The sequence below is a fragment of the Prionailurus viverrinus genome, chromosome D3 (assembly GCF_022837055.1).
Source record: "Prionailurus viverrinus isolate Anna chromosome D3, UM_Priviv_1.0, whole genome shotgun sequence".
In the NCBI taxonomy this organism is placed as follows: Eukaryota; Metazoa; Chordata; class Mammalia; order Carnivora; family Felidae; genus Prionailurus; species Prionailurus viverrinus.
This window is the reverse complement of record NC_062572.1, coordinates 73,731,445-73,757,215: the sequence shown is the minus strand read 5'-3', so window position 1 is coordinate 73,757,215 and position 25,771 is coordinate 73,731,445. Positions and strand designations below refer to the sequence as shown.

The 25,771-nt window shown below is 38.2% G+C and overlaps 1 protein-coding gene and 1 non-coding gene across 2 annotated transcripts in view; both read right to left on the bottom strand.

Moving 5' to 3' along the window:
• DCC (DCC netrin 1 receptor) overlaps window positions 1-25,771 on the bottom strand; it is a 1,137,854-nt gene that overhangs the window by 318,074 nt on the left and 794,009 nt on the right. The window contains exons 8-9 of the mRNA XM_047828892.1: window positions 21,681-21,837; window positions 3,065-3,219 (exon numbers count right to left, since the gene is read on the bottom strand). Coding sequence (XP_047684848.1) covers window positions 3,065-3,219; window positions 21,681-21,837 — 312 coding nt within the window. The remainder of the gene's footprint in view (window positions 1-3,064; window positions 3,220-21,680; window positions 21,838-25,771) is intronic.
• Window positions 24,156-24,259, bottom strand: LOC125149753 (small nucleolar RNA U13). The gene has a single exon (XR_007146049.1). It is a non-coding gene; the product is annotated as a small nucleolar RNA U13 (small nucleolar RNA).

The following is a 25,771-nucleotide window of genomic DNA, read 5'->3' as shown; positions in this document are numbered from 1 at the left end:
CCTGATTTATTCTTATCTATGTATCTACTAAGTAAGAGGGGAATTATCTAAGGCAATTCTCAACAAAACAGAATCAGGGCACTCCCCACCCCCATTCAAGTAAACAATGGCCTGTAAAGGAAAGAATTCTTACTCCATGCAGCAGGAAGAACAGAAGTGATTTAATAATGATGCTGTTATTAAAGGCCAACACATGGTTAGAATTCTAAGGTCATTATTATGCCCTTGGTGAAAAAATTCTAAGCTCCTTCATGTTACCAAAGCAGAAAGATTCTACATTTCATTTTCTGGGGAAAAGATCACTTATATCAGACAACAGTTCTAACAAGCAACATACTTTATTCAGTCAGGCATTTAGTTTTATCATCATTTATGCTAATTTCTAAGCAAAGTAAATGCTTACTGAAACCAGCACACATAAGGTCCTCTGCACAAATTCTCAGACTACTTACTGAATGAGGAGGAATGGAAGACATACAAAAGGGCTAAGGCAGCTGTCTTTGAAATACAACACTTGCTTGAGGAAGCAGGCATGATGTAATTTAAAAATACAAAAATAACTAGACACTATGCCTCAACCATCCCAGGTAATGGGCCCACATGCAAACCCATGATTGAAATGGTAATATTTCACTTAACAACTTCCTACAAGTTCCCTTACTTTGTTTTGTTATTGTTACACATTTGGAATATTTGCCTCCTTAAGAATCTTCTGAAATCCATAAGTGCTATTATTTCATTACACACATATGCTTTTCTAACATGCTTCAGATGGCAGGAAACAGTATTAGGAACATAGCAGATGTTCATTAAACATATTTATAAATTGAATTATGTTACTGTTTTTGTTTTATAAGCTAAGGCCATATGTGTGATACAAATAATCACTGTCTGATTTTCTTTTTATTAATGATACTAAATATGGTAGAAAATATTATATAATTAGTAGTATTTTCATGAAATGAGTCAGGGTCAAATGAAAAATACTTTCTTGTTCCTTGGCTTTGAAAAGTTGGCATAAGAGAAAGTAAGTTAAAAATAAAACTCTATAAATTGATATTTTTAGTTGGATACTTAGAAACAATGGAATTGATAGAAGAAAAAATAATGTTGCTCAGTCTTAAAAAAACAAGGCTGTCTCCCTATGGTTTTTATCAGAAACATAATATAATCATGGCCAGTCAGCCTTGAAATGTACACTAAAACAAATTCTTAGGATATCATTAAGATTAGGAAGTAAAGAATTCAGATAATTCAGAGAAATTGGATCTTTCGAAAATAAATAAGCTTTTAACATTTATGTTCTACAATTACAAAATTAAATGAGGTTTTCCTTTAGAGAGTTTCTGATGAGTTTGTAAATTGTTGGTCTGCATACAACATGGCATGCACCATTTAAAAAAATTATATATATATGTGTGTGTGTGTACATATATATATATATATATTTTTACCTAATTTGTTTTTATTCAACTTTGTTGATTATAAATATCATATATTCATAAAAGATATTGATTCTCTTTATATATGATCTATAAAGAATAAGTTAATAAAGAAACTGATGACTAAAACATAGACATTGTGAAATGGAAGTTGGCATTATTTAGTGATTTAAATACAAACACTAAAAATGTTCTCAAGAACAGATACTTAGAGATAGAACTGGCTTCATTTATGGGCATAACAACCAGTGATGTCACCTAACATACTGCATGGAATGTGGCTTAGTGCCCTGCTGTAGCTTCTGGATCCTGTGTTGGAGCCTGTATTTCCTACACATTATCTGATACCTGTACATACTATGCCTTTAAAGATGCTGTTTGGCATTTTATTTCTATGAGGCAAATATTTCTAAGATTTGTACAGTTCAGCCCTCTCTCCAACCACTAACACATTTTTTATTCCAATTTCTTAACATTTAGTCTTTGTGACCTTGTCTGAGTAGAAAAAAGAAGAATGTAGATTTTGCTAAGTATAGAGCATGAAACCAGCACTAGACTACATATCAGAGGGTTACTGCTCCCTCTTCATCAACATGCTAATTTAAAACACCCAAAAATTGACATGCAAAGATTATTTCCTCATATTTATCAATTAAAAGATTTCTAATTTCTACTTCACCATCTTCCAAAAGCATGTGAGATGATTCTAAAATGAAACATAGGTTTTTTTAAAAATAAAATGAACAGGAACCCAAAGGGAATAGTATCATGAATGAAAAGAAAAAGGAGTAGATACAACTAGATGTCTAAATAATGTAGTTTGTTACAAGTAGTCATTCATTTCATTTAGACTTTCGATTATAATTTTTAAAAATTTTAACAAGATAAAGCTGGCAAACTGCTCATCAGTAATCAATCTTTCCAAATAACGTTAGAAGTTTAATAGAAAAAAAACCACAAAATTTTATAAGATTGACATCTTTCAAATGTATAGCTTTGGAGCTATTCCATTTTAAAAGTAGAAATCCGTGAATTATAACATGGTCAAAGAACATTCAACTGTTTTACTTTGTGAAGATGTGGTTTAATATAGTGATTTTAGTTAGAGGATCATGAGATTGCCCAATAGTGATTATGTCTTTTTATTTCTTGAGCTGTGGCTTGCTTTTGGAATCTCCTTAAGGGCATTCAGTGCATGTTTAAGTTATTCGATAAGTCCCTGTATTTGGAAGTCCTATATGGTTGTTCTTTCACCTTTGATGTTACATTCTTGATAGACAAACTTGGAAAACCCCATAAAAAATCAGTGGAGGAGACCGATACCCAATGTGGATGATAAAGGCCTGGCTGGCAGAGTTAGTCAGTTACTTACTTAGGAAGTGAACATGTAGATTGCGTGGATGGATTAGGCCTTTACAGTTGTCAATTTGCCGTTATGGCCTAAACGGGGAGGCCATTTTGTTAAAAAGTTATCTTACCTTTAAAAATCCTTGAGTTTAATGCGTTGCTTCAGAAATATTCCTTCCATCTTGTTACCTTAAGAAATTTCTATGACAGGATTCAAGGATATTGCCAGCAAGAAGAAATAGTTTCTAAATGTGCCCTTCTATTTTCATACTCACACTCTGGCTGAGTGGCCACTTTGATGGGTTGAGAACTCTCTCCTGGTCCCCACTCATTGTAGGCCACAACTCGGAAGGTATACATGGCTTCTGGCTTCAGGTTTCCCACAGTAAGCTGAAGGGACCCAGGCTGGGATGTGTTCAATGCTCGTTCCCTGGGAAATAAAAGTTTCAGGGAAAGATTATTTTAACATGAGTACTTTTAGCCAAACATTTACTTAATGTGCCAAAGCAGTGAGGTGGACCGAAGTCTGCTTTCTCATTTAGTGTTGACTCTGCTGTAAATCAAGGCCTCTGGCTTACTATGGGAAATAGATTGGAAGGGCCTACAAATAAATATTACAGGGTTCTGGGGGAGTTCAAGTTTATGCCATTCCCATGAAACTTGCAAACTAAAGTCTTTTCCCTTGACATTTTACAATTTAGAATTCACAACTCATGACAAAGAGCTATTAAAATAAGAAGAAACATCTGGAATGTAGACAGGAAGATGCATTTTGTAAACATCCGGCTAATGACAGAAATCAAGGTTTCAATTATTCCACAAATCGGTCTTTGTCAGTATTGCCAACAAATGCATTTATGCATTTTCTCTTATTGTATGAAAGGAAAAGGCAGATGCTAAGTGTTGATGTGCATGGAGCTTGAGTTCCTGTGGTTACGTTAAGTGCAATTAGTGAAGGAGGGTAGATTCCTTTCTACGTGAGGAGAAATTGCAACGTGTCTACTTGCCTTGTTCATCAAGCCACATCTATGTGTGTCCAATTCATTTCCCAATCAAAAACTGCCTCAGTGATTCCAGACAAATGAATTAATCTGATCATGGTGCAAGGTGTAGTACATATTAAGAGAGGACAAGCCCTAAGAATATAGATGCTAACATATAAGAAACAATAACTACTAAAGTATTCTTTAAGAACACACATTATTGTAGACCATTTGTATCCTCAGTGGTCTCTTATAATTTACTGACAGGTGAAGAAGGAACTCCTTCTAAACTAGACAACAGTTTCCTCCTTCTCCTTCTCCTCCTCTTCCTCCTTATAATTTACAAGCCCTATGAATATAGATGCTAACATACAAGAAACAATAACTACTAAAGTATTCTTTAAGAACACACATTATTGTAGACATTTGTATCCTCGTTGGTCTCTTATAATTTACTGACAGGTGAAGAAGAAACTCCTAAACTAGACAACAGTTTCCTCCTCCTCCTCCTCCTTTTTTTTTTTTTTTTTACAGACAGAGTGAGAGAGAGAATGTGAATAAGTAGGGGAGAAGGGCAGAGGGAGAGAATCCTAAGCAGGCTCCATGCTCAGTGCAGAGCCCAATGCAGGGCTCGATTCCACAGCCCTGGGATCATGACCTGAGCCAAAACCAAGAGTCTGATGCTCAACCTACTGAGCATCCCACCCAGGTGTCCCTACTCAACTGATACTTAAGGCTTCTATTTCTAGATACTGTCTCTTGCATTTCAATGGAATTATATGTGCGTTTTAATTTTGCCATGGGGTTTTATTATGTTTGGGGAAATATTTAAAATGTCTGTCAGGGCAAATTAGGTCTCCAAAGAGAAAAAAAACCCACAAAGTTCTAAGGGAATTAATGGTGATTCTTGAGCATGTATACAATCTTAATTTGACTGATATAGCAGAGACTGGCTGGTTCATCCTCAAACTCATTTCTTCTTCATGTGCTTGCCTGTATTTCCCAGCCCCTGTGGGAGCGAGACAAGGTCATGTGACCGAGCATACCCAGTGAGTTTGAGGTTACACAACATGTGCTGATTCTAGGTCTGGCGTAGAAAAACTGCACATGTGGTCACCTCTGTGTTCTCTTCCTTCACCTGTGGGCCTGGGGTAGTCAAGCATGGGAACCTTGGGAGCCATATATGGATGATGGAGCAGTCCAGATTTGCAAGAATTCTGGAGAAGAGCTGGGAGAACTGCTTGTCAATCAGGAACATCCTTTTTCTACTTTATAGAGTCAAACAGTTTTGAACCATTATAAATATTAGGGCTTGTTCATTATAGCAGGTAGTGTTATTTTATCCATTACTGCTAATAATTAAAATATGTACCCAGAGTGGTTACCAGGGTGTATGGGGAGAGAGGAAGAGGAAGTTATTTAATGGGTAGAGAGTTTCAGTTGAGGAAGATGAAAAAGCTCTGGAGATAGAGGGTGGTGATAATGCTAATACATTATGAATGTACTTAATGCCACAGAACTCCATACTTAAAAATGGTTAAACCTATAAATATATTATGTATATTTACCACAATAAAAAACAAACACCCTGTATGAATCTACATATAGCCTAAGGTTTAGGTATTCCTTTAGGAGTGCTGTGTTAAGTTGCTGCAAGGCTGAAGTGTGACTTATAGGAGGGGAGGGAGCTGGGTGGATTTCAATAGTAACGGAAAGTAGGTAAGGCTAAGACATCAGATAATGCTCCTACATACCATGTATCACACTACTCTCTTCTACCCACCTAAGATTATGTAGGCCAACAAGTTGCTTTATAAAAGAAAACCCTTACAATCAGAACATACGCCTTGTGGATATATGGATTTTTGCATCTTATTTAGTTTTCTTTAGCAGAACTTTTAGATACATTGCCTCATGCAGCTCTTTTATATAGATAGTATGATTTTATCATTATACAGATGCAAAAGTGTAATTTGGAAAAATAGTGTTTTGTTTTGTTTTTATTTCCAAAGGGCTTACAGTTAGTAGATAGCAGAGTTAAAAATGAAAGCTGGGGATTCATCCTTTAAACCAGTATTGATATCATTTAACAACTGTGGGGAAACGAGGGGCTTATTTGGATCATGGGCCCTTTGGGTAGAAGATATAAGGCCATCAAGGAGAAGGGATACTAGGCATTCAGAAACCACTGTGAGATGAATCTGTCAACTGCTGTGATATGTTTCCTAGAATCCAAGTAACATAGTTGTCATGAATGTCAGATTTGCATACCAAACTTCTTGGGTATCTATAAGGAAAAATGGCTTTCATAATCAACTTTATTCTGATACTACTAAAGAATTCAGCAGAAAGATCTGTGTTCCGGGACATGCTGGCATAATCTCTTGAACAGACATTCTTCAAAGGAAAAAGAGGCAAGAAAATCTGGGCACGTAAGAATGTCAAAGATCATCACTCACATATAAAAGTGGATGCTGGTTTTTATTATGAAGAGAAGAGTTTTAGGCTCCCATAATCTGTATCAGCCTTGAAAAAGTATCCCAAATTAATAACAGTCATGAAGAAAAATATACTCGTTAAGTATACTCAATATTATACAAAGTGTGAATAAAGCATCTTTAGAAAATATTTCTATGGTAGCAATCTGGAGAAAAAATACAATTTAAGCAAATAAAGGGTGCTTTCTCCACAAATAACTTCAACACAACTCTACCCCCCTACTCTAACCACATGCTAGCACTGCCCTGGGTTGACCAGTGCTAGAAACTGGTTGACCAGTTTCTTCAATGTACACTCTTTTTCTAACTTTTTTAATGTTTATTCATTTTTGAGAGAGAGACAGAGCATGAGTGGGAGGGCTAGCGAGAGAGGGAGACACAGAATCCGAAGCAGGCTGCAGGCTCGGAGCTGTCAGCACAGAGCTTGATGTGGGGCTCAAACCCACAAAGTGTGAAATCGTGACCTGAGCTGAATTGAAGTCAGATGCTTAACCGACTGAGCCACCCAGGCACCCATTCAATGTACATGCTTAATGGTTTAATAATGATTTAATCGAAACACTTCAATTTATGTGCCACTTTTCAGAAATCTGCTCATGTAATCAAAGTGAGGTCACAATGAAAATATTTTTTAGACTGGAGTGGCTTCATCATTCTTAAGTCTGGGGTTGTTCTTTCGGCTCTCTCAGTTTAGCTGAGCCTGAGTCCTCAAGTGCTAATTGGTGCCATACAAATGTTTACCTCATAGGGTTTCTAGAGAATTGAATGAGATGCTGGAACCACATAAAGCAGTAGGCATGTGCCTGGTCGTCAACATGAAGTCTCACATCCATGATAGTAATTGCTGTTATTTTTATTATTATAACAAAATGCCACCATAATCTCATAGGAAATAAGTACTCTTGAGTCCAAGAAGAGGACTTTTCCACAAAGTATTCAGAACTAGAATCTGAGGAGAGAAATTAATAAGAGGTACAATCCAGAAGAAAAAAAATACATAAATGGGTTTCACTGAACTGTATGGGCTTGCTCCCCCCGCCCCCACCCCACCACCTCCCTCAAAAAAAAAAAAAAAAAACACTTTTAAAATATTTACTGTAAAGTTAATTTTGTTTTCTGAGATAAGTTAAATTTTAAAGGTGGTCATAACTAGGGGTACTGAACAAATTCTGATAATGAAAATGGTATTATGGGGGCGCCTGGGTGGCCTAGTCGGTTAAGCGTCCGACTTTGGCTCAGGTCATGATCTCAGGGTTCCTGGGTTCCAGACCCGCGCCAGGCTCTGTGCTGACAGCTCGGAGCCTGGAGCCCGCTTCAGATTCTGTGTCTCCCTCTCTCTCTGCCCCTCCCCCACTCACACTCTGTCTGTCTGTCTCTCTCTCTCAAAAAGAAGCAAACATTAAAAAAAATAGTATTACCTTTAAAAGGTGTAGGCTTCACGGACAGCACACTGAGAAGGAATTGGTGTTCCCTGAATTCACAACAGAGCCCTGTGAAATGTGACGTCCACACTGCTGGTGTCTGGCCTGTGTTGCCAGGCTGCTCTGGTGGTTCCTTGGGCCCTAGTGGAGGGACTTCAAACTGCTGAAGGCAGACAAATGTATTCTGGGAACCTGGTATTTCCTGCCTGTTGTCCCTCACAGATTGGTTCAGTTGTAAGCCCCAGAGACTTTCAGGCACTTTTGATCATTCCTTTCATGCTTTAATAGTTGAAAAATAAAATACCACAAATCATTCCCAACAAGTAAGTAAAACTCTTGAGTTTGGAAGGGCCATTTATTACTGGTCTCTGGTCTCACAATAAGCCAATGCGAGCCACCTGAAGTAGTTACACTCTCCAGAGTCTCCACGTTGGACCAGTTGGCAATTACAATTTTCTCTCTGATCACTCTGGTCCACATTCCTCTGTGAATGGGCAAATAAACCAACTAGGTATTGAAGAACAAAGAATAATAGATGTTAGGAGTTTACCCAACTATTGTGTTTGGGGTGTTATGCCTGTCACTGTACCAACTATCTTCGGGAAAGTAGCAGGGGCTCAGACCAGCTGTCTCTTGGTGAAGTTCTCTCCTATGACTCTAAAGACGTAACTGCCCTTCAGATCCACAGAGCTCAGATTCATGGCTGTGGCATCAGCTGTATTATTGACAAAGTTTCATTCCTTCACTTCTGTTCCACCTGACTCTGAGTTGGCAGTGCGGAGCTCAGGCAGGTTCAAGATCAGTTGGCTGAAGTAAAGGGAACAAGTCACTTGTGCCTTCTAGAATTCATTCACTATAAATTCATTCAGTGAAAAATCACACCAAATATAAATATAAAAAGTCTGTCTCCTCATGCTGGCTGAAACAACTATAGGCAACTTGCCCTCCTCTTTTATATGGAGGCCAAGAAGAGTTCACAAATAGGAGACATTTCTTTCCTGTAAATTCTACTTTTAGGTGCTTTGGGTTACCAGGTGGAGGTTTCTTAGGAAATAACTGCGATGTTCTAAAAGCACACACTTTGACCTAATAGCGACAATGCTGCTGCTTTTCAGAAATCAGATGGCTAAGTCTTGGGTGCTGACACATTGTGAGCCATGAAGTCCAAGATGGTATTTGCACAAGTTGCATTAAGACCTAACTCTGGGGGCACCTGGGTGGCTCAGACAGCTAAGCATCTGACTTTGCCTCAGGTCATGATGTCACAGTTCATAAGATTGAGCCCCACATTGAGCTCTGTACTGACAGCTCAGAGCCCAGACCCTGCTTTGGATTCTCTGTCTCCCTCTCTTTCCGTGCCTCTCCCGCTTGTGCTCTGTCTCTGTCTCTCTCAAAAATAAATAATAAACATTAAAAAAATTTTTTTAAAGACATAACTCTGGTTAGGCTGTATTCTCCTGAGCCTGAAGCCAATTCCTTCTCTGGTTTGTACTTACAATGTATTACAGTGTAATAGCTTTTCCTTTTTTTTTTTTTTTTTGTCATTAGTTTTCCCCATTCCTTCTTTCCATTGATAAGAGATACTCTTCTAACAAATGTAATCTCTCAACTCCATGCCCCAAACATTGTGCTGGCTGCCATTTTATGGCTAATACATCTCAACTCCTTGTGGCAAGATCCAAAGACCTTCAAGATGTGGCCCAAACCTTTTCACACTTACCTACAATGAGTGACCAGGCTCTACAACACCATAGCCATCTCTGCTTCCCTGGCTATTGCCATTCTGCCTTTCATTAGTTTTTAGTTTAGTTTAGTTTCATTTATTCTGGACTTATATTCTCCTGACTCATAGTTCCTTCTCACTTTGGTAAAAGCTTGTTCATTCTTCAAATCCAATTCAAAGGAAATCACTTGCTGGACATTTCCTACCATCATGTCCTCTGATTCCAGAAGTATTAAATCTCTCCCTTTCATGCTTTTGCTGCTCTTGGTTTATAGATCTATTGTAGCACATATCACATGGTATTAATAGACATGCCTGTCTTCAACTCATTTGTGAATTACTTTAGAAGAGAAGCCACATTCCATTCACATTTTGTTGGCACTCAGCATATATACCCACTAAAAACTAGCTATGCTGCTGGGGCTCACAAATTTTTAAATGAATTCATAAATAAATGTAAAAAATTAATAGAATAACTGCATAACATTCCCACACAGTGTGATCTCCAGAATGTTTAGAGAGCTGGATTCAATTCCATTTTTCCACCTCAACTTAGTTGTGTGGCCTTTGGCATGCCACCTCACCTTCCTAGTTCTTGTTTTCATTATTTGAAAACAGGGCGGGATCTACTGAAAGGGGACTTTCTAATCTAATATTCTTTGTTGGGAATAAAAAATTGTGTGTGTGTGTGTGTGTGTGTGTGTGTGTTCATTGCATTCAGCACTTCCGCATTTACATTTCAGAAGTAAGTGCAATTTAAACATAACACTGTTTCTTACTGGATCGTTTATAACATGTCCTTAGTGTACATATTAAGTAAACATATATTGTCTCGCCCAAGTGCACCAGGGTGTTAACATTTAGTTACAGGTGTGAGGTGAGCAAACAATGCTGTCTTGAGGTATCAGGCACCTAATTAGTTGCTTCAAGGGGATGAGTTACACTAATGGTGATTTATAGGGAAGGAACTATGCTATTTCTAATGGAAAGATTTTTAGCAACCCCTTTTTATCCATTCCATTTTCACGTTCATTTCTTTAGTGAGGACAAGAATGGTACAATGATGAGAAGATTTCAAAACTGAAATATGGTGTTTACTAGAATAGGGCTCAGAGCAATAGCAGCAGCAGTTACCCAATGCTATACTCCTTATGATTCCAGAACCAGAGAGTTTGGAATCAAGTGCTATCTTGAAGGAAAAGCAGTTTCAGAGATGACTTACCACCAGATAAAGCATAATGGAAAATGGAGATCATCTATTGGGTCAGAGGGAGTTTTGACTAAACTTTGGCTAAGAATTCTGTTTCTGGTTGAATTTTTAAACAGCATAGTGCAAGGAACAGACTTGTGGAAAGTTTACTTTAATATATCTCTGTTTCAGTGTTTACTACGTGCCCAAGACACTAGTTACATAACAAATAGCTGCTGCAACAAAACATAAAAACAACAACAACAACAACAACTATCTTTTCATGGAAAAAAAAGCTTTTTGTTTCAAGTTGTTTATTTTGTTTAGTTTCAGCCTCTGCCCCTTAATAAATATGACTCAGTTCTGAGACCTCTTCTTGGTTTTATTTCTCTTTGGGGTGGAGGGATGACCCATTTCTCCTTTTCTAGCTTCAGTCTTCATCCATATGCTGACAAATTCCTGACACAGATACATGTTTCTGGCCCAAACTTCTTCTCTGAGCTCCAGCCAGTTTCCTTCTTCTGAAGGCTCTACTTGACATAACCACTTGAATGTACGTAAAAACCAACACATCTGAAGCTGAATTTATCATCCGCGTTTTCAAATCTGGGTCTTTTCCGGCATCCTAATGTCAGCGAGTTACCCTCCCATCCTTCCATTTAAATAAGCCAGAAAACTAGGAACTGTCCTTGAACACATCTGTTGTCTCACCATGAATGTCAATCTGTCACCTGCTCCTATCAATTTCACTTCCTAAATATCTCTAGAATGACATGTTTCTATTGCTTCATCTCTAGTGATCCAGCCTCAGTTTGATCCACCATCATTTACTGCCTGGACTTCAGCTATAGCCTCAGTGGCTTTCTGACATCCACTCGGCTGACCACATTGGTCTAACTTCCACTCTGCAGCAATAGCCATCTTTCCAAAATACAGATCTGACCATGCATAGACACCATGTGCTTTCCATCTCTCATAAAGCACATTCCTTTCCTTCAGGCTCTTAATTCAGTGTGCAGTTATATATGCTTCAATGGAACAATCCTCTCAACGTTGCTAACCTGCCTCCAAAAAGACTGTTGGCTTCTCTATTCTTCCCAACACGGAGCTGGACACACAGGCAACTCACAAGTGAATAAAGGGTCATTCATTTGTATATGGCATTTATACAGAGCATGTTTTATTTTTCAGTAATCCTAAGTCCATTGGAGGAATTAAATCACCATTCTCTTATTCAATGATCTCAGAACATTTTGACGTAGAAAGGGCAGGGTTTTACATTTTACAGAGAAGCAGAGTGAAAGGGGGACTAACTTTGCCAGCCTTTAGGCCAGGACCAGAACACGGAGCTTTGGAATCTGAGTCTTGCTGTCTTTCCTTCACAGCACCCTCCCTTCATAAGCAGTTTCATCAGCTGCACAGTCGTCAGCACTGGGGAGCAGGGAAAGAATACATAAACGCCACGGTGAGAATGTAATGCGCGATGAATTCTAAAATGAATCCTCTGTGTCAATCATGAAAAGGTGGCCTCTAATCCTGAGCGGTGAGCACAGGTTTTCTGAGGCAGCATAAAGCAATGTAAACCATACAGGTCTGCAAGTTGGAAGACCCAGTCCAGCCTTTGTTCTGCCACAGAATGGGTGTGTGACCTTGAGCAAGTCAGGGGCTATCTTGGAGTCTTCCCTACTTCATTTGCAAAACGAAGATGCCCGTTCCTGGTCCCTTATCTGCCTACCTCACAGGGTCATTGTGAGGATTAAATTGAATGATGCTCATGAAAATGTTTTAATTCTCTCATCTGAACTCCCGCAGTGCTTCCCATGTGCCTCTTTTAGGAAATATCTTTTATTTTGTATGGTACAGTAACAAGATCGCTGGACTAGAAACCTTGCATTTAAATCTTTCTTCTAATATTTACTAGTTGTGTGGCTTCTTAGGCAATGTTTTTTAGATTTTCTGAACAGAGCAAGGCATGGAGATCTATAAAATGGAAACTATCATACCTGCCTTATCTGAGGATCAAATGGGCAAACGTGTGTAAAGCGATAAGGTCCCCTTTAAATATAAATTGGAGAACACTTATATTTCATTGATTTTATTTCTTTTTTTCAATGTTTATTTATTTTTCAGGGAGAGAGAGAGAGAGAGAGAGAGCGAGCAGGGGAGGGACAGAGATAGATGGAGACATAGAATCTGAAGCAGGCTCCAGGCTCTGAGCTGTCAGCACAGAGCCCAATGCAGGGCTCTAACCCACGGACAGTGAGATCATGACCTGAGCCAAAGTCAGAAGCTTAACCAACGGAGTCACCCAGGCACCCCACACTGATTTTTATTTCTAACGCACGCAATAATTTGCACAGAGAACTGGCTAACAAGAATTGAGTGCTTTTGGACACCAGGCAATAAGCAAATGTTTTAGGTACTAGCAGTTTTTAAAGTCGTCATAACCTTACATGTCAGTTACTATTATTATCCCATGTGAGCAATCTAAAGCACCAGTAATTATCCCAGGGCCACAATGCCAGTAAAAGTCTGAGCCAGGACTAAAATCCATGCAGTTGAATTCCACAGCCACATTACTTTAACCTTTTGGCTACACTGTTGTCACACTCCATAAGTAATTTTAGATTAGTGAATGGGAAGTATAATGTTCTATACGTGCATAAAAAGTTTGCTACTGCATTTATAACTGGTAAATAAATGATGGAAATCAACTTAGCCATTAAGTCATAAAACGATTGGGAAGAAGCCTATAGGGTAAATTCTTGTCATAATTCTGAAAATATCAAGAAAGCCAGATTCTCTTCCAGGTTAATCCAGCAACTATGTTAGGAGCAAGTTGGTGTAATGATTCACAGAACACCTGTTTTGGAATCAGGTCGGCATTACATCCTGGTTCTACAACTTACTATCTGTATACCAGAAATGTAAGTGGTCTTCTTTAAGACTCATGTGGATAATGTTTTGTTGTGAGGATGAAATAAATTAATTTATGTAAGATGCTTAGCCTGGCATCTGCCACAGTAAGTATTATTGAATACTCAATAATGCTCGCTCTCATCATGGATGCTTACTTTGTGGCCTTAGGCATGTGACTTACCCCTCCTCTATCAGTTTCTAAATGTCTAAGTAGCAAGAAGTTGTACTATGATTTCAACAATGACTTTCAATACTAACAACTTTTAGGTACAAGGAGGGGATAGCTGGATATCTGTGAAGCAATTGAATCTCTGTGAATCCTGGCTTTCAGGTTCTGGAATTTATGCTGCTCTCTCACTTATGAAATGAAAGCACCCAAGGGGCTGAATAAAAAAAAATGTTAACTATGGTACTTGCGTTATTGACACCATTAACCAGTCAGACAGATTAATGATAATCTGAGCTAGAGTAATTTGCCTGACAAACTCATTGCTAGTCTGAGGCAAATGTTAAATCCACCACCTTTTAAAAAGCTATTGTGTTAAGGAGCTAAATAAACCTATATGAGCAGATAAGCACCACGGCTAACCATTCAGAGACATATGGCATATATTCACTCTAGTTGAGAGCGAGAAAATGAACAGTGATATTGGAATCAAATTTCAAAATCCACTTTTATTTTCTCTCAATTAAAAAAAAGGCTTTTATTGAACTGCATCAGCTTATTCATCTTCCTCAGTAAAATAACTTGTTTTAGGGGCGACTGGGTGGCTCAGTCGGTTAAGCGTCTGACTTCGGCTCAGGTTATGATCTCATGGTTCGTGAGTTCGAGTACCATGTTGGGCTCTGTGCTGACAGCTCGGAGCCTGGAGCCTGCTTCAGATACTGTGTCTCCCTCTCTCTCTGCCCTTCCCCAGCTCACACTCTGTCTCCATATCAAAAATAAATAAAAAAATAATAATTTGTTTTACTTGTTAAAAAACTATCTATTAAGAACCACATCTGTCTCTCTGCCACCTTTATTGTATTAGTCCCAATCAGTAAGTGTCTACAGAAGTCATGATACTAGACACTGGGGATGGAATTATAAATAAGATCTAGTTTTAGTCATCAGAGTGGGAACAGGCAGGTACTCAAACACAAAACTGGACAAAAGGTAGGAATAATATAATAGTAATCAAAGTATGAGGGGAGGATTAAGGAGAAATTAATGACTTCTGAGCCTGAGAACTGTGGAGAGTTTCACATAGTAGCTGACATTTCAGTTAGGGTTTCAGTTCAACAAATATTTTGTGAGTGTTTATTATGGGTTACACATTGACCTAGGTACTAAGAATAGCTCAGTGAATAAAGGAGGTAAGAACATCCCTGCCCACAGGAAGCTTATATTCTGGAGTTAAGAAAGGGGAAACATGAAAAAATAAGTAGGAGGTGATAAAGCTGTGGATTAAGAAAATATATATGAATTAAAAAGGGCATAGGGAATGATAGGGGTCAGGTAAGGCATCCAGGAGAAGGTGCCACTTCACCAAAGACTAAGTGGAAGTTACAGATGATCCACATGGATGTCAAAGGGAGGAGCATTCTAGGCAAGCTGAACAAAATCTTGAGGGAGGAGGATTCTTGGTATATTTAGGAACTACAAGGAAGTCAATGAGACTGGAGAGAAGTGAACAAAAAGGTAAATAGCAAGAATAAGTGATGAGACCAGGAAGGTGACAATGGCCCAGAGCAAGAAGGGTTTCTGCTTATTCTATCAATGAGATAGTTACTGGAGGGTTTTGAAGCATAAAGATAACAGGATCTAAGGTATGTTTTAAAAGATTTACTCCAACTGTTGTGGTGAGAACAGCTTTGAAAGGTTATTGCAATAGTTTAGATGAGGCTTGATGGTAATAAAAGAGGGAAAGAAGTGGCAAGATTCAGTATATATTTTATTTTTATTTATTTGTTTGACTTTAATTTTTTACTATGAAAAATTTTAAGTAACACAAAACTAGACAGAATAATATGATGAACCACTTTTATCCCATAACTCATTTCAAAACTGAAAATCATAGCCAGTCTTTATTATTATTTTTTAGCAAATACCAAGTATTATATTGTTTCATGGATCCAGGATGTATTTTGACAGTGCTGCAAAGACTTGAGGTTGTTTTTGGTTATAGAATATAAGAAAAAGAAAAGAATTAACAATTACTCCAAGGTTTTTTGCTTGAGTTATGAGAAATACGTAGATTTCACTGAGATGGAGAAATCTCTGAAATAATAAAGTCTTTGGAGGGGGGTTGAAGGAAACCAGGTATTTGGTTTTGTTGATAAGTTGTAGATGCTCATAAGAAATCAAGAGAAATCAAAAGAAGGAATCTGGATGTATGATTCAGGACTACAGGTAAAATTTTAACACCAAAGATATAAATTTGGAAGATATCAGCATACTGACAAAATATAAAGTCACAAATGGGGAAAAAAGAGATCTTCAAAGCCTAGGATCTGGAGTAATCCAATATTCACAGGTCAGGGAGATTTGAGGTAAATCTTAGATTACTTAGATTAGAGTATAACCAGGAAAGTATGTGTAATAGAACCCAAGGGGGAAATAAATGTCACTAAAGGGGTAGTGATCAAATATGACAAAATTTGCTTACTGACCAAGTAATATCAGAACTGGGAATTAACTATTGAGTTTAGCAACATGGAGGTCATTGGTGAATCTAGAAAAGAGCAGTTGCAGTGAAATGCTAAGGACAGAACCATGATTGGAATATGAAAGAAGGTAGTGGAATGATGTTAGACAAATCAAGGAATGTTGCTATTAGAGGGAATAAAGAACAGAGTGGTAGAGGAGGGAAAAATAGAATTGAGGGAAAATTTGTTGAGATGGAAAATACAACTGCATGCATGTATGATGATGGACATGATCCACCAGAGAGGGACAAACTGATAATGGTGGGAGAGGAAGAATAGCTTAAGCTTTGTGGTTTTGTTTTAAGAAAGGATGGAATCCAGAGCACGGCCAGTTTTTTTTAATAGAAATTTGAGGAGATAAATTATATGCTTAAAGACAAGCTTGGGTATGTAACTCAGACATGGAAGCTTGTACAACTCTCCTTCTGACTGCTACTATTTCTAGGAAATTAGAAGCAAGGTCAACTAAGAGTAAGGGAAAGAGTAAAAATGTTGGAGATTTGAGAAGAAAAGAAAAGGTGTGAAATATAAGTAGGAGCATGTTGTGAGAAAGACTGCCTGATATATAATCTCTATATAATCTCTAGCAGCATTAAGGGGCAACTTAATATGAGTAGTTTTGAATTTAAAAACTAGTCAGCATAATTATACATTTTCTTCTAGTTACATTCAGCTACAAGAGACAAGTAGAGAGTAGGTAGAAAATAACATTTACTTGAGTTGGCTTTTGCCAAGAAATTAATATGAAATTAAAAAACAGCAAGCAAAACTTTGGGGTGTATCAGTGTTTATAATAATAAGGCAGGGGTTTTAGCTGTTTAATAAGTGAAGGGAAACATAAAGGATGAGGGACCAAGAAAACACTGCAGAATCAACAAATTGTAGTTCCCTGTGTAATCAAAGGTGTGTTGTAACCAGAGTCCTAAATGGAAGACAGGAAAATAAGAGTCTAGAGAGTGAGATCAGAGAAAGGTGTGTGAACTTGAGATCATGAAGAGGTTGCAGGGATTGGTGTTAACAGGGGCCATGACTAGTCAAGGGGTATGGAGGACTGATCCATGGGCTTGAAAGATAAGAAATATTTCAATAGAAAGGGAAATAACTAAATGGTCTACAAGTAGGAAACAGTGAGCAGCTATGAAATGGTTCATACAAAATAGCAATTTATTATTGTTGTTGTTGCTATCATTATTATTATTACCACCGTTTGAGCTTCATTTTTGGCCTCTTTTCCGTATTTTCTCTGAGCTCACACTATTTTGGGTCCCCCTATTCAGCCTAGGTACAGTGACTTCCCTGGATGCTTTGTTTAAATTTCTTCAATTAATTCTCATAGAAATTCTGAGAGGTATAATTCATCTTCCTTTTGGCCAGCATAGCAGAGAGATGTTATTCCTGTCTTTAACATAATTAAATGTTCAAAAGTCACACATCTGGTAAACAATAGTACCATTTTTAAATCTAGCCATTTAGACTTAAGTGATATATATAAATGTTTATTTATTTTTGAGAGAGAGAGAGAGCATACAAGCAGGGTAGGGACAGAAAAAGAGGGAGACACAGAACCTGAAGCAGGTTCCAGGCTCCAAGCTGTCAGCACAGAGCTTGATGTGGGGCTCGAACCCATGAGCTGCGAGATCATGACCTGAGCTGAAATTGGACACTTAACTGACTGAGCCACCCAGGTATCCACAGATTTAAGCGACATATTTATAACCATTATAGGTTATAGGAACTACACTCTACCTATATACAGATTGGATATAGACTTCCATTCAAAGGACTTGGTAAATTACTATGTGCATGTCTTTATCTAGAAATTTTGTAATATTTAAATTTAAGAACATTCACATTTTTTTCATAGTAGAGGAAGTGATCCAAACTGTATTTCAGACAAATAACTAGAGACAATGAGGAGGATGGATTAGAAGGCAAGAAGCTATTGTCAGAGATCAGATCAGTGGTGATGGAGATAATACAGGGGGCATGGCTGAGATGTGGCCAAGGTAGACTTGACAACACAGGATGACTAATGGCAGAGCTGAGAGGCTGGGAGGAGTAAAATATGACATGGGTTTTTTGCTTAGCCAACAGAACGGAAGGTACTAACATAAACAAATAAAAGAGAGGAAAATATACTTAAATGAGTATAGTTTGGGGAAGGGTAAATTTAAGGTGACTCCAGGAAATCCATGTGGCAACATATAGACAACTGGGCAAGAATTATTACCTGTGGTTTTGGGCAGCTGTGCACACTGAGATCCAAAGACTCATCATAAAGCCACAGAGTTAAAGAGCTGGAGATAAGACTAAAACAAATGCCTACTTCTTTGTGGTAATAAGTAATCTTAGGAAACATAGGCTATATGTGTAGTACATATATTTCTTTCATTTTAAAGTCAGGTCAAATTATAAGAGAAAATAGAAACTTCAACATGATATACTTTATTGCTGTGGACTAGAAAAGAGAGCATTTTGAGACACAGCATGAGAGAAGTTGTACTGTTCTTTCTGATTATCATGCTATACTAAATACCACTCTGGCTAAACCAAGCTATATTGTCCCTTTTGAATCTTGAGTTTAAAGCACTCACACATTTGAGAGACTAGACTCAGCCTCACACTTAAATCCTGGCTTCTCCCCTCTAGTTTATTCCTCTACAGAAGAATGAATGGTGGGGCACCTGGGTGGGTCAGTCGGTTGAACGTCCAACTTCGGCTCAGGTCATGATCTCAGTTTGTGGGTTTGAGCCCTGTGTTGGACTCTGTGCTGCTAGCTCAGAACCTGGAGCCTGCTTTGGATTCTGTGTCTCCATCTCTCTGTCCCTCACCTGCTTGCACTCTCTCTCTCTCTCTCAAAAATAAATTTAAAAAAATTTTTAAAAAATGAATGAATGAATGAATGAGTGAATATGGTGAAAGCCAGGATTACTGTGAGCTCAGCCCTGCGAACAAGAGGATCCTTCTAGGGAACTTGTCATTTCTGCCTGTCTTTCATTCTACGTCTCTCTGTTCCTTTCTTTTTCACTCTCCCTCTTTAGTTCCCCCATGCTGCCATCACCCCCAAAATATTCCATCTATGTAGAAGTATCATACAGGTTACAATTCCCTTGGCTGGTAAACTTTACAGACAGTGAACGTAGTTCTCATTCAAGGATGAAAGAAGCTGCCACATTCCAGAAACCCCTGTCTCCCGTTTAGTGTCCAGTTTACACTGGTTATATATAAGAGGAAGTTTAATGTGGAAGGGAAGACTTGGAACTCAGGACTTAGCGAAATCAACAGATAGACATTTATATAGACCCTAGTTGCCCTACCCAAATCCTCATCTGTTTAAGGACATAATGATGATGTTCCACACTTATGTGAGAGGCACAGAAGATCTGCAGAGTGCATTTGTCAATAGATGCTCTTCTGTACAGAATCTTGGGATTTGGCAACACAATGTTTCTCTGAAACAAATTGAGTTTTAACATGCTGATCTCTTTGATTGCCTTTAATTGGCAATCCAGAGAACCCAATAGTTGATGAAGTAGAGAGAAAGTAAAAAATGCCCAAAGAATAGAATGGAAAGGTCTATTCCAAAAGCTTCCTTGCTTTTCTGATTCCTTTTTTTAAAAAAGGTTATTTCAACCTCAGTTAGAAATACAATGTAATATTAGTTTCTGGTGTCTGATTCCTTCTAAGTTAAATGTTTATGGAGTGGCTTTATGCTTTAATCTTAAATAAAATTCCCCAAAGACCGAACATGCTTATATTCAAATGCACTTGCTCAAATGTCAATAATTAATAATATATAATAATGATACCAATTATATAGGCATTCAAGTAAATATTACAAAGTGCCATTTAAAACAGTATGGCAAACTAAGTATTATGTGAAAAACCTTTCTGTTATGGCACACTTAAAATGTTGGGTAAATTATTCAAAGTCTTTTTTTTATTTAAAAAAGTGGGGTTTTTTTTATCCGTAATATACAGGCAGCAAAATAAGAGAATTATCATAGTGAGTAAGCAGACTTATGGAGCTGGTATTTGCCTGATGGTATGTGCCTATCAATAGAAGTCTAGAGCTAGGAGTTTTAGTAACCAATAGGAGAAGAGAATAGGAAATGAAGCTTGCAGATAAAGTAGGGTATATGGTTTGATTAGAGAGCCTCACATACAGCAAAGATCCTGAAAGAGCAAATCTCAGAGGGTGAAGTAGAAAAGGAAATTAGCCTCCTGAGAGAACTGGCAAATGTACAATCTCAGCCTTAGCTTAGTTGAAACAGAACAACCACAAAAAAATCTGAGAATTCCTTATCACAAGTCTGCATTTACTCATGTGAGTTGATGTGTTAAAAATAGCAGAAAAACAAATGTTATCCTATTTAATGGACTTTCTCATAAGCAATAAAATATCAGCATGAGACCCATATGGAGCAAGTAAACTTTAACAAAATTCTGGTTTATCATGTTTTCATTTTGGTAAAGCACATCCTCCCATAAGATTGTTCTTTAATACTTGGTCTCAAAAATTCCCTCAGAAAAATTTCTAAGGATTAGAGTTAACAATCAAGAATCACCTATACATGAAAAGAAACAAGCTACTATGAGGAAGAGTAAGCAGAAACAAATAGCTGAATTAGACTCACAAGGACTGCAGATATTAGAATAATCAAACATGGAATACAAACTAAGTAAGTTTAATAATTTAAAGAAATATAAAGAGATATTACACAGCTTATTCCTATAGAAGTGATTGGAATTTATCCAATATCTACATTAGGCTTACAAATAAAACTTCAAAATCTTAAAATCATGAAATATTTCAAGGAGAAAATGTTGAGAAAAATCGAGAACGGTAATCTTAAAACTAGACATATACAGATCACATTTGCCTACAAGTGACAAGTGAAAAGAGGAACAACATTTCTACCAAATACTAGACAATCTTGTATGACATTACATATGTATAATCCTAACAAAAACTTTGTAAGCTAAAGTATTATTATTTACTCTTTATTACACAGTAAAGTCAGGCTCAAAGAAGTTATGTGGTTTTCTTGAGATCACGTGATGTCAATGACAGAATTGGGATTACAACCTGGCCACTGTGGTTCTCTCATACCCTGTTCTATAAATATACAGCCAAATTCTGTTCTCTGTTTATTACTTTGAAAACCAAGGACATAAAAAACCTAATTATCACAAATTCATTTGCTTGTCTTTTTTCAAGGAAGTTTCTGATAAATGATTTCATTTGATTCTATAAACAATCCCATTAGAACACACACACACACACACACACATACACACACACACACACACACGCAATGGAGATATATCATCTCCACTTACTAATGAGTGATGGGCAGAGCTGAGATACCACATGGTATCCAAAGTCCCTTCTCAAGATCCCCTGCAGGTGCCTTTATGTCACAGTATGCATCTAAAGAGGTGGCAGATTGATACTGGTATGACCTACCTGTTGTCACCTTCTCTGGAGAAAAAGACCGTGAAGGTTTGAATGTTCCCTTTTGCTTCTGCAGGTGGGCGCCAGCTGAGGCGGACAAACCGACTGGAAACCAACACGGGGACCACATCTCTGGGAGCAGAAGGGAGGACACTGGAGCTTGGGATAGCTAGGAAGGAAGGAGAGGAGGTGGTCAGAGATGTTGGTGCCATGGGTGGGAGATATGCAGGAAGGCAGAGCAGACCCATTAGCAAACATAGAATGATCCATTCATAGATTATAAAGGAAGGAAGAAAACCAAGGAAAGCAAACAAACAGTAAATGGAATCAAAGCTCTATTAGAATTTCTTGGAGCTTATGAAAGGGTGGGTAATTAATAACATATATGATTCTACTGAATATTTGTCCAGTTTCCATTACTCATGGGATCCAGGACCATTAGCAAGTGTTCTGTTCAGGCATGATGCAGAGGAACATAGCCATAGACAAATGCCTCAGGTAACCAAGCAGTTATTACAAAAACCTCATTCCACTCAGAGCCTGTTCACCCTGTTTTAGATACAGTTTGAAGGAATAGCAAATCAAAGTCATGGAAGCTACCAAAAAGTAGAAAGAGTTCTTATAGACTACCTGCTAGAAAGGAAATTACAGGAAAAAAAAATTCTACCAGACATAAAGACATACAATTGTCCAATGCTTGTAGGGTACCACTGCATGTATAGCAAAATTTGGCAAATTGTTATTCACAGGAATAAATCATCCACAATTGGAGAACTCCTTTTTTAAATATTTGGGGCATTTACAATCTGTAAAGAAATTTTCTATCAGATGTGTGTTTGTATGTGTATGAATTCATAATTCATTCTCTTATTTTTTTCAAGTCTCCAAGGGGAGGAAACGTGTTTCACCCTGACAGGTGATGTCTATCCCTAAAACACAATGACACATTTGCCTACATTTAATCTTCAAACTGGATTGTGTGGGCTGCTTTCTTCAGTTCTTTTCAAAGCTGGTCTCCATCTTTGCATTCACTTTCTCCAAGGGCTGGGTGAATCACTATTCCTGAATCACTATTCCTGCTGTGCACTACACTCCTATTAGCTGGAAAATCTACTGGGGTGAGGGAGCCTATCTTCATTCCCAGTGGTTCCAGAAATATTATCAATTGACAATGCATACCAGTTATATAGAAGAAGAAGTTTTCAAGAGCTGCAGAAAGCTTTCAAAGTTATTCCTGGCCCCGTAGATACTTAGCACTTCTTTATAGGTGACAGTCCCCCTTACTTTTTTTGTCAACATAGTATTTGAAACAAATGGTAGACTGGTAGCAAGTTAGTCAATCTTTTGTGGCAGAGTGGTAAGGGGAGGGAGAAGATTGATGCCTGGACATGTAGCATCTGTCTCAAAAATGTGGGTGATATGAAGCTTCCTGATAAAAACCTACACTTCCCCACAACACGGACATCTCAAACTAGCACACTGAAGTGAATTTATCCTCCCCACCACCTTCACTGCCCACTCAGCCTGCTTCTCCCCACTGGGCCACTCAACTCAGTTGTGTCTACACTGTTCTCTCAACTGTACAGCCCAGAAACCTAACAGGTATCCCCACCCTTGACTCTCTCTCACTCATTCCTTCTAGGATTCCCCCTGTTGGACATCAGGTAAATCTACTCTGTGTTAGCTCCACTTACACACTTAGAGCCCCACCGTCATTTTGTCTTGTCAGAACTGCCACAGCTGTCTTCAAGCATCTCTGCTCTCCTTGCTCTCATCTCTCTCAAATGTATTCTCTGGACAGCCTCCTGAATAAGCTTGTAAAAAGACACATCTGGTCATATCCATCTACTATTAATTTATCCTCCGTGTCTACTCTTTACCTCAGGGAATCTCCAAACTTCAAAATCAGCCTACTGGCCTGGCTCCTGTTTATCACTTTTCTTAGTTTGGCTTCCTCCACAAAGAGGACCTAAGAAAAGGATTTAAAACAAATCGTTTATTTGGAAGCTGATCCAAGGAACCACCGGAAAGTTGGGAAGTGAGACAGCAGGGAGTGAAGGCTAGAGAAAGTGAATTATCTGGCAGTCAGCATACTAGGAAACTGAACGGCAACTCCACTAGGGACTCTGGGGGCCAGTGTGGCATAGGCCTCAAAGTTATCTGTTCTGAGGCAAACAAGCTGAGATATTTATCTACCACTCTCCCACCACTGATTGAGGGTGATTCCAAGGGCATTAGCTTTCCTGCACAATAGCTTAGTGTGTTCCTATTGCCAGAAAAATACCATTTTGGGGAAAGGCTTGCAAGGTTTCCACAGTAAGCAGCATCCGTTAGCTCTACTCATCCAAAAAGTATTCACAGAGTGCTTATCCAATGCCAGCCCTTCTAGGCCCAGAGGGGACAGTAGTGAACAATAGATGAAGGCATTCCTCATGCAGTTCACATGGAGGTTCCCTGGCTACCCACCCCCCCTCCCCCGGCCCCACACCTCATTTGGGTAATGTGCCGAGGTCATAACAAAGTTTGAGCGAAGCACATGTCACATGACAACGTGAACACCCAGTCATCACACCTATAAACGACAAGAGGATCTGAAGGCTCCCTGGCTTTTTGCTGCTTGCACTAAGCAGGCTCTCTCCATGAGGATACACGGGTGATTCCCCAAAGGCTCCCCACAGTAGCTCCCACTCTACCAGACCCATCTCGTCCACCTAACTCCTGCTATCCCCTGTCACTTAGTTTAGTGTCGTTTCCTCTGGAAAGACTGATCCAAAGTATTTGCAAAATATCTAACAGATGATAGTTAATATCTATTATATAACAGGAATGTCCAAAGATCAATAAAATAATACAGAAACTTATTTTAAAGTAGGGTTCAACCTGACAGTAAAAGAAATGTGCATTAAAATAAAATCTAAAAAAGTCTGTCAGGATAAAGTGCATTTAAAAAAATCTGTCACAGTAGCAAGACTTTAAAGAATGTTAGTATCTACAGTTGGCCAGGATGTGACACTCTCTTACACTGTCAGTTGAAGTTTGTAAGAGTACAGTCTTTTTAGCAGTTCACTTGGCAAAATCCTTTAAAGTGAAAAATATTCATACCATCTGACCAAACATTCTCAGGTCTATAAATTTATCATTTTAAAAAACCTTAAGTAACCCATGCATCCTTGTGAAGTCATAGCTCATTTTCTCCAAATGTAATACCTATACATCTTACCAGTTTAAAGTAAATGGGATCCTTACACGATTTTTTTTAACAAAAGATTTTCTAAAAAGCAAATGTGATCAATGGTGACTTGCAAAAACCTTTGAGAACTCTCAAGAAGTTAGACAAATGACTTGGAAGAGAAAAGGGGACAAATTTTCAGTTCCTTTTTCCTCAAAAGCACCTCACGTAGAGATGGTATCACATCCGAAATGAGTTGACTTCCCCACCCATTCAGGGGCTGCCTAGAGGCAGAGCAATGAGAGCCTGCACACAGATGCTGTTCTCCTCAGGCCTCCAGGAGTGCCTTCTCACAGAGCTAGTCTAGATGCAGATGACACAGATAAAGCTCAGAATAGAATGAATCGTAGACTCTTTTACCTCAGTTTAAACAGTCCTCATCTGAAAAGGAACGGACACATTTTTTAACAAAGAGATGGCTTCTTTCTTTATACAGGGAATTAATTTTGTTCGTACTAATCCTCCAGGCTTTCTCTCAACAGTCACTCATCTTCACATAAGGTCTCAATAAGGAACCAATCAGGACTTTTTTTCTTTGCTCTTGGAGGCCTAATCTCCAGTCTGGACCTAATCTCCCTGGCCCATTACTGTTGCCATGGTTACGGCTTCTTTATCTGTTGTCATGGAGAAGAAGAGGTGCATTTGCCACCCTATAACATAGTCTTATTTTTTTTTTTTTGTTTTTGTAAAAATCTCTTTTTAAAAAATTATCATAGTACAATCCAGGAAAAGGAAGTGATTTCTGAAAATAATATAAATCAAAAGAATAGTTTTAAAACTTTGGTTTCTAAATTACTAATTACTATTTCTACTACTAGTATTACTACTAACGACTACTACTACTATTTTATGATGTTATTGCCATAGCCTTGGT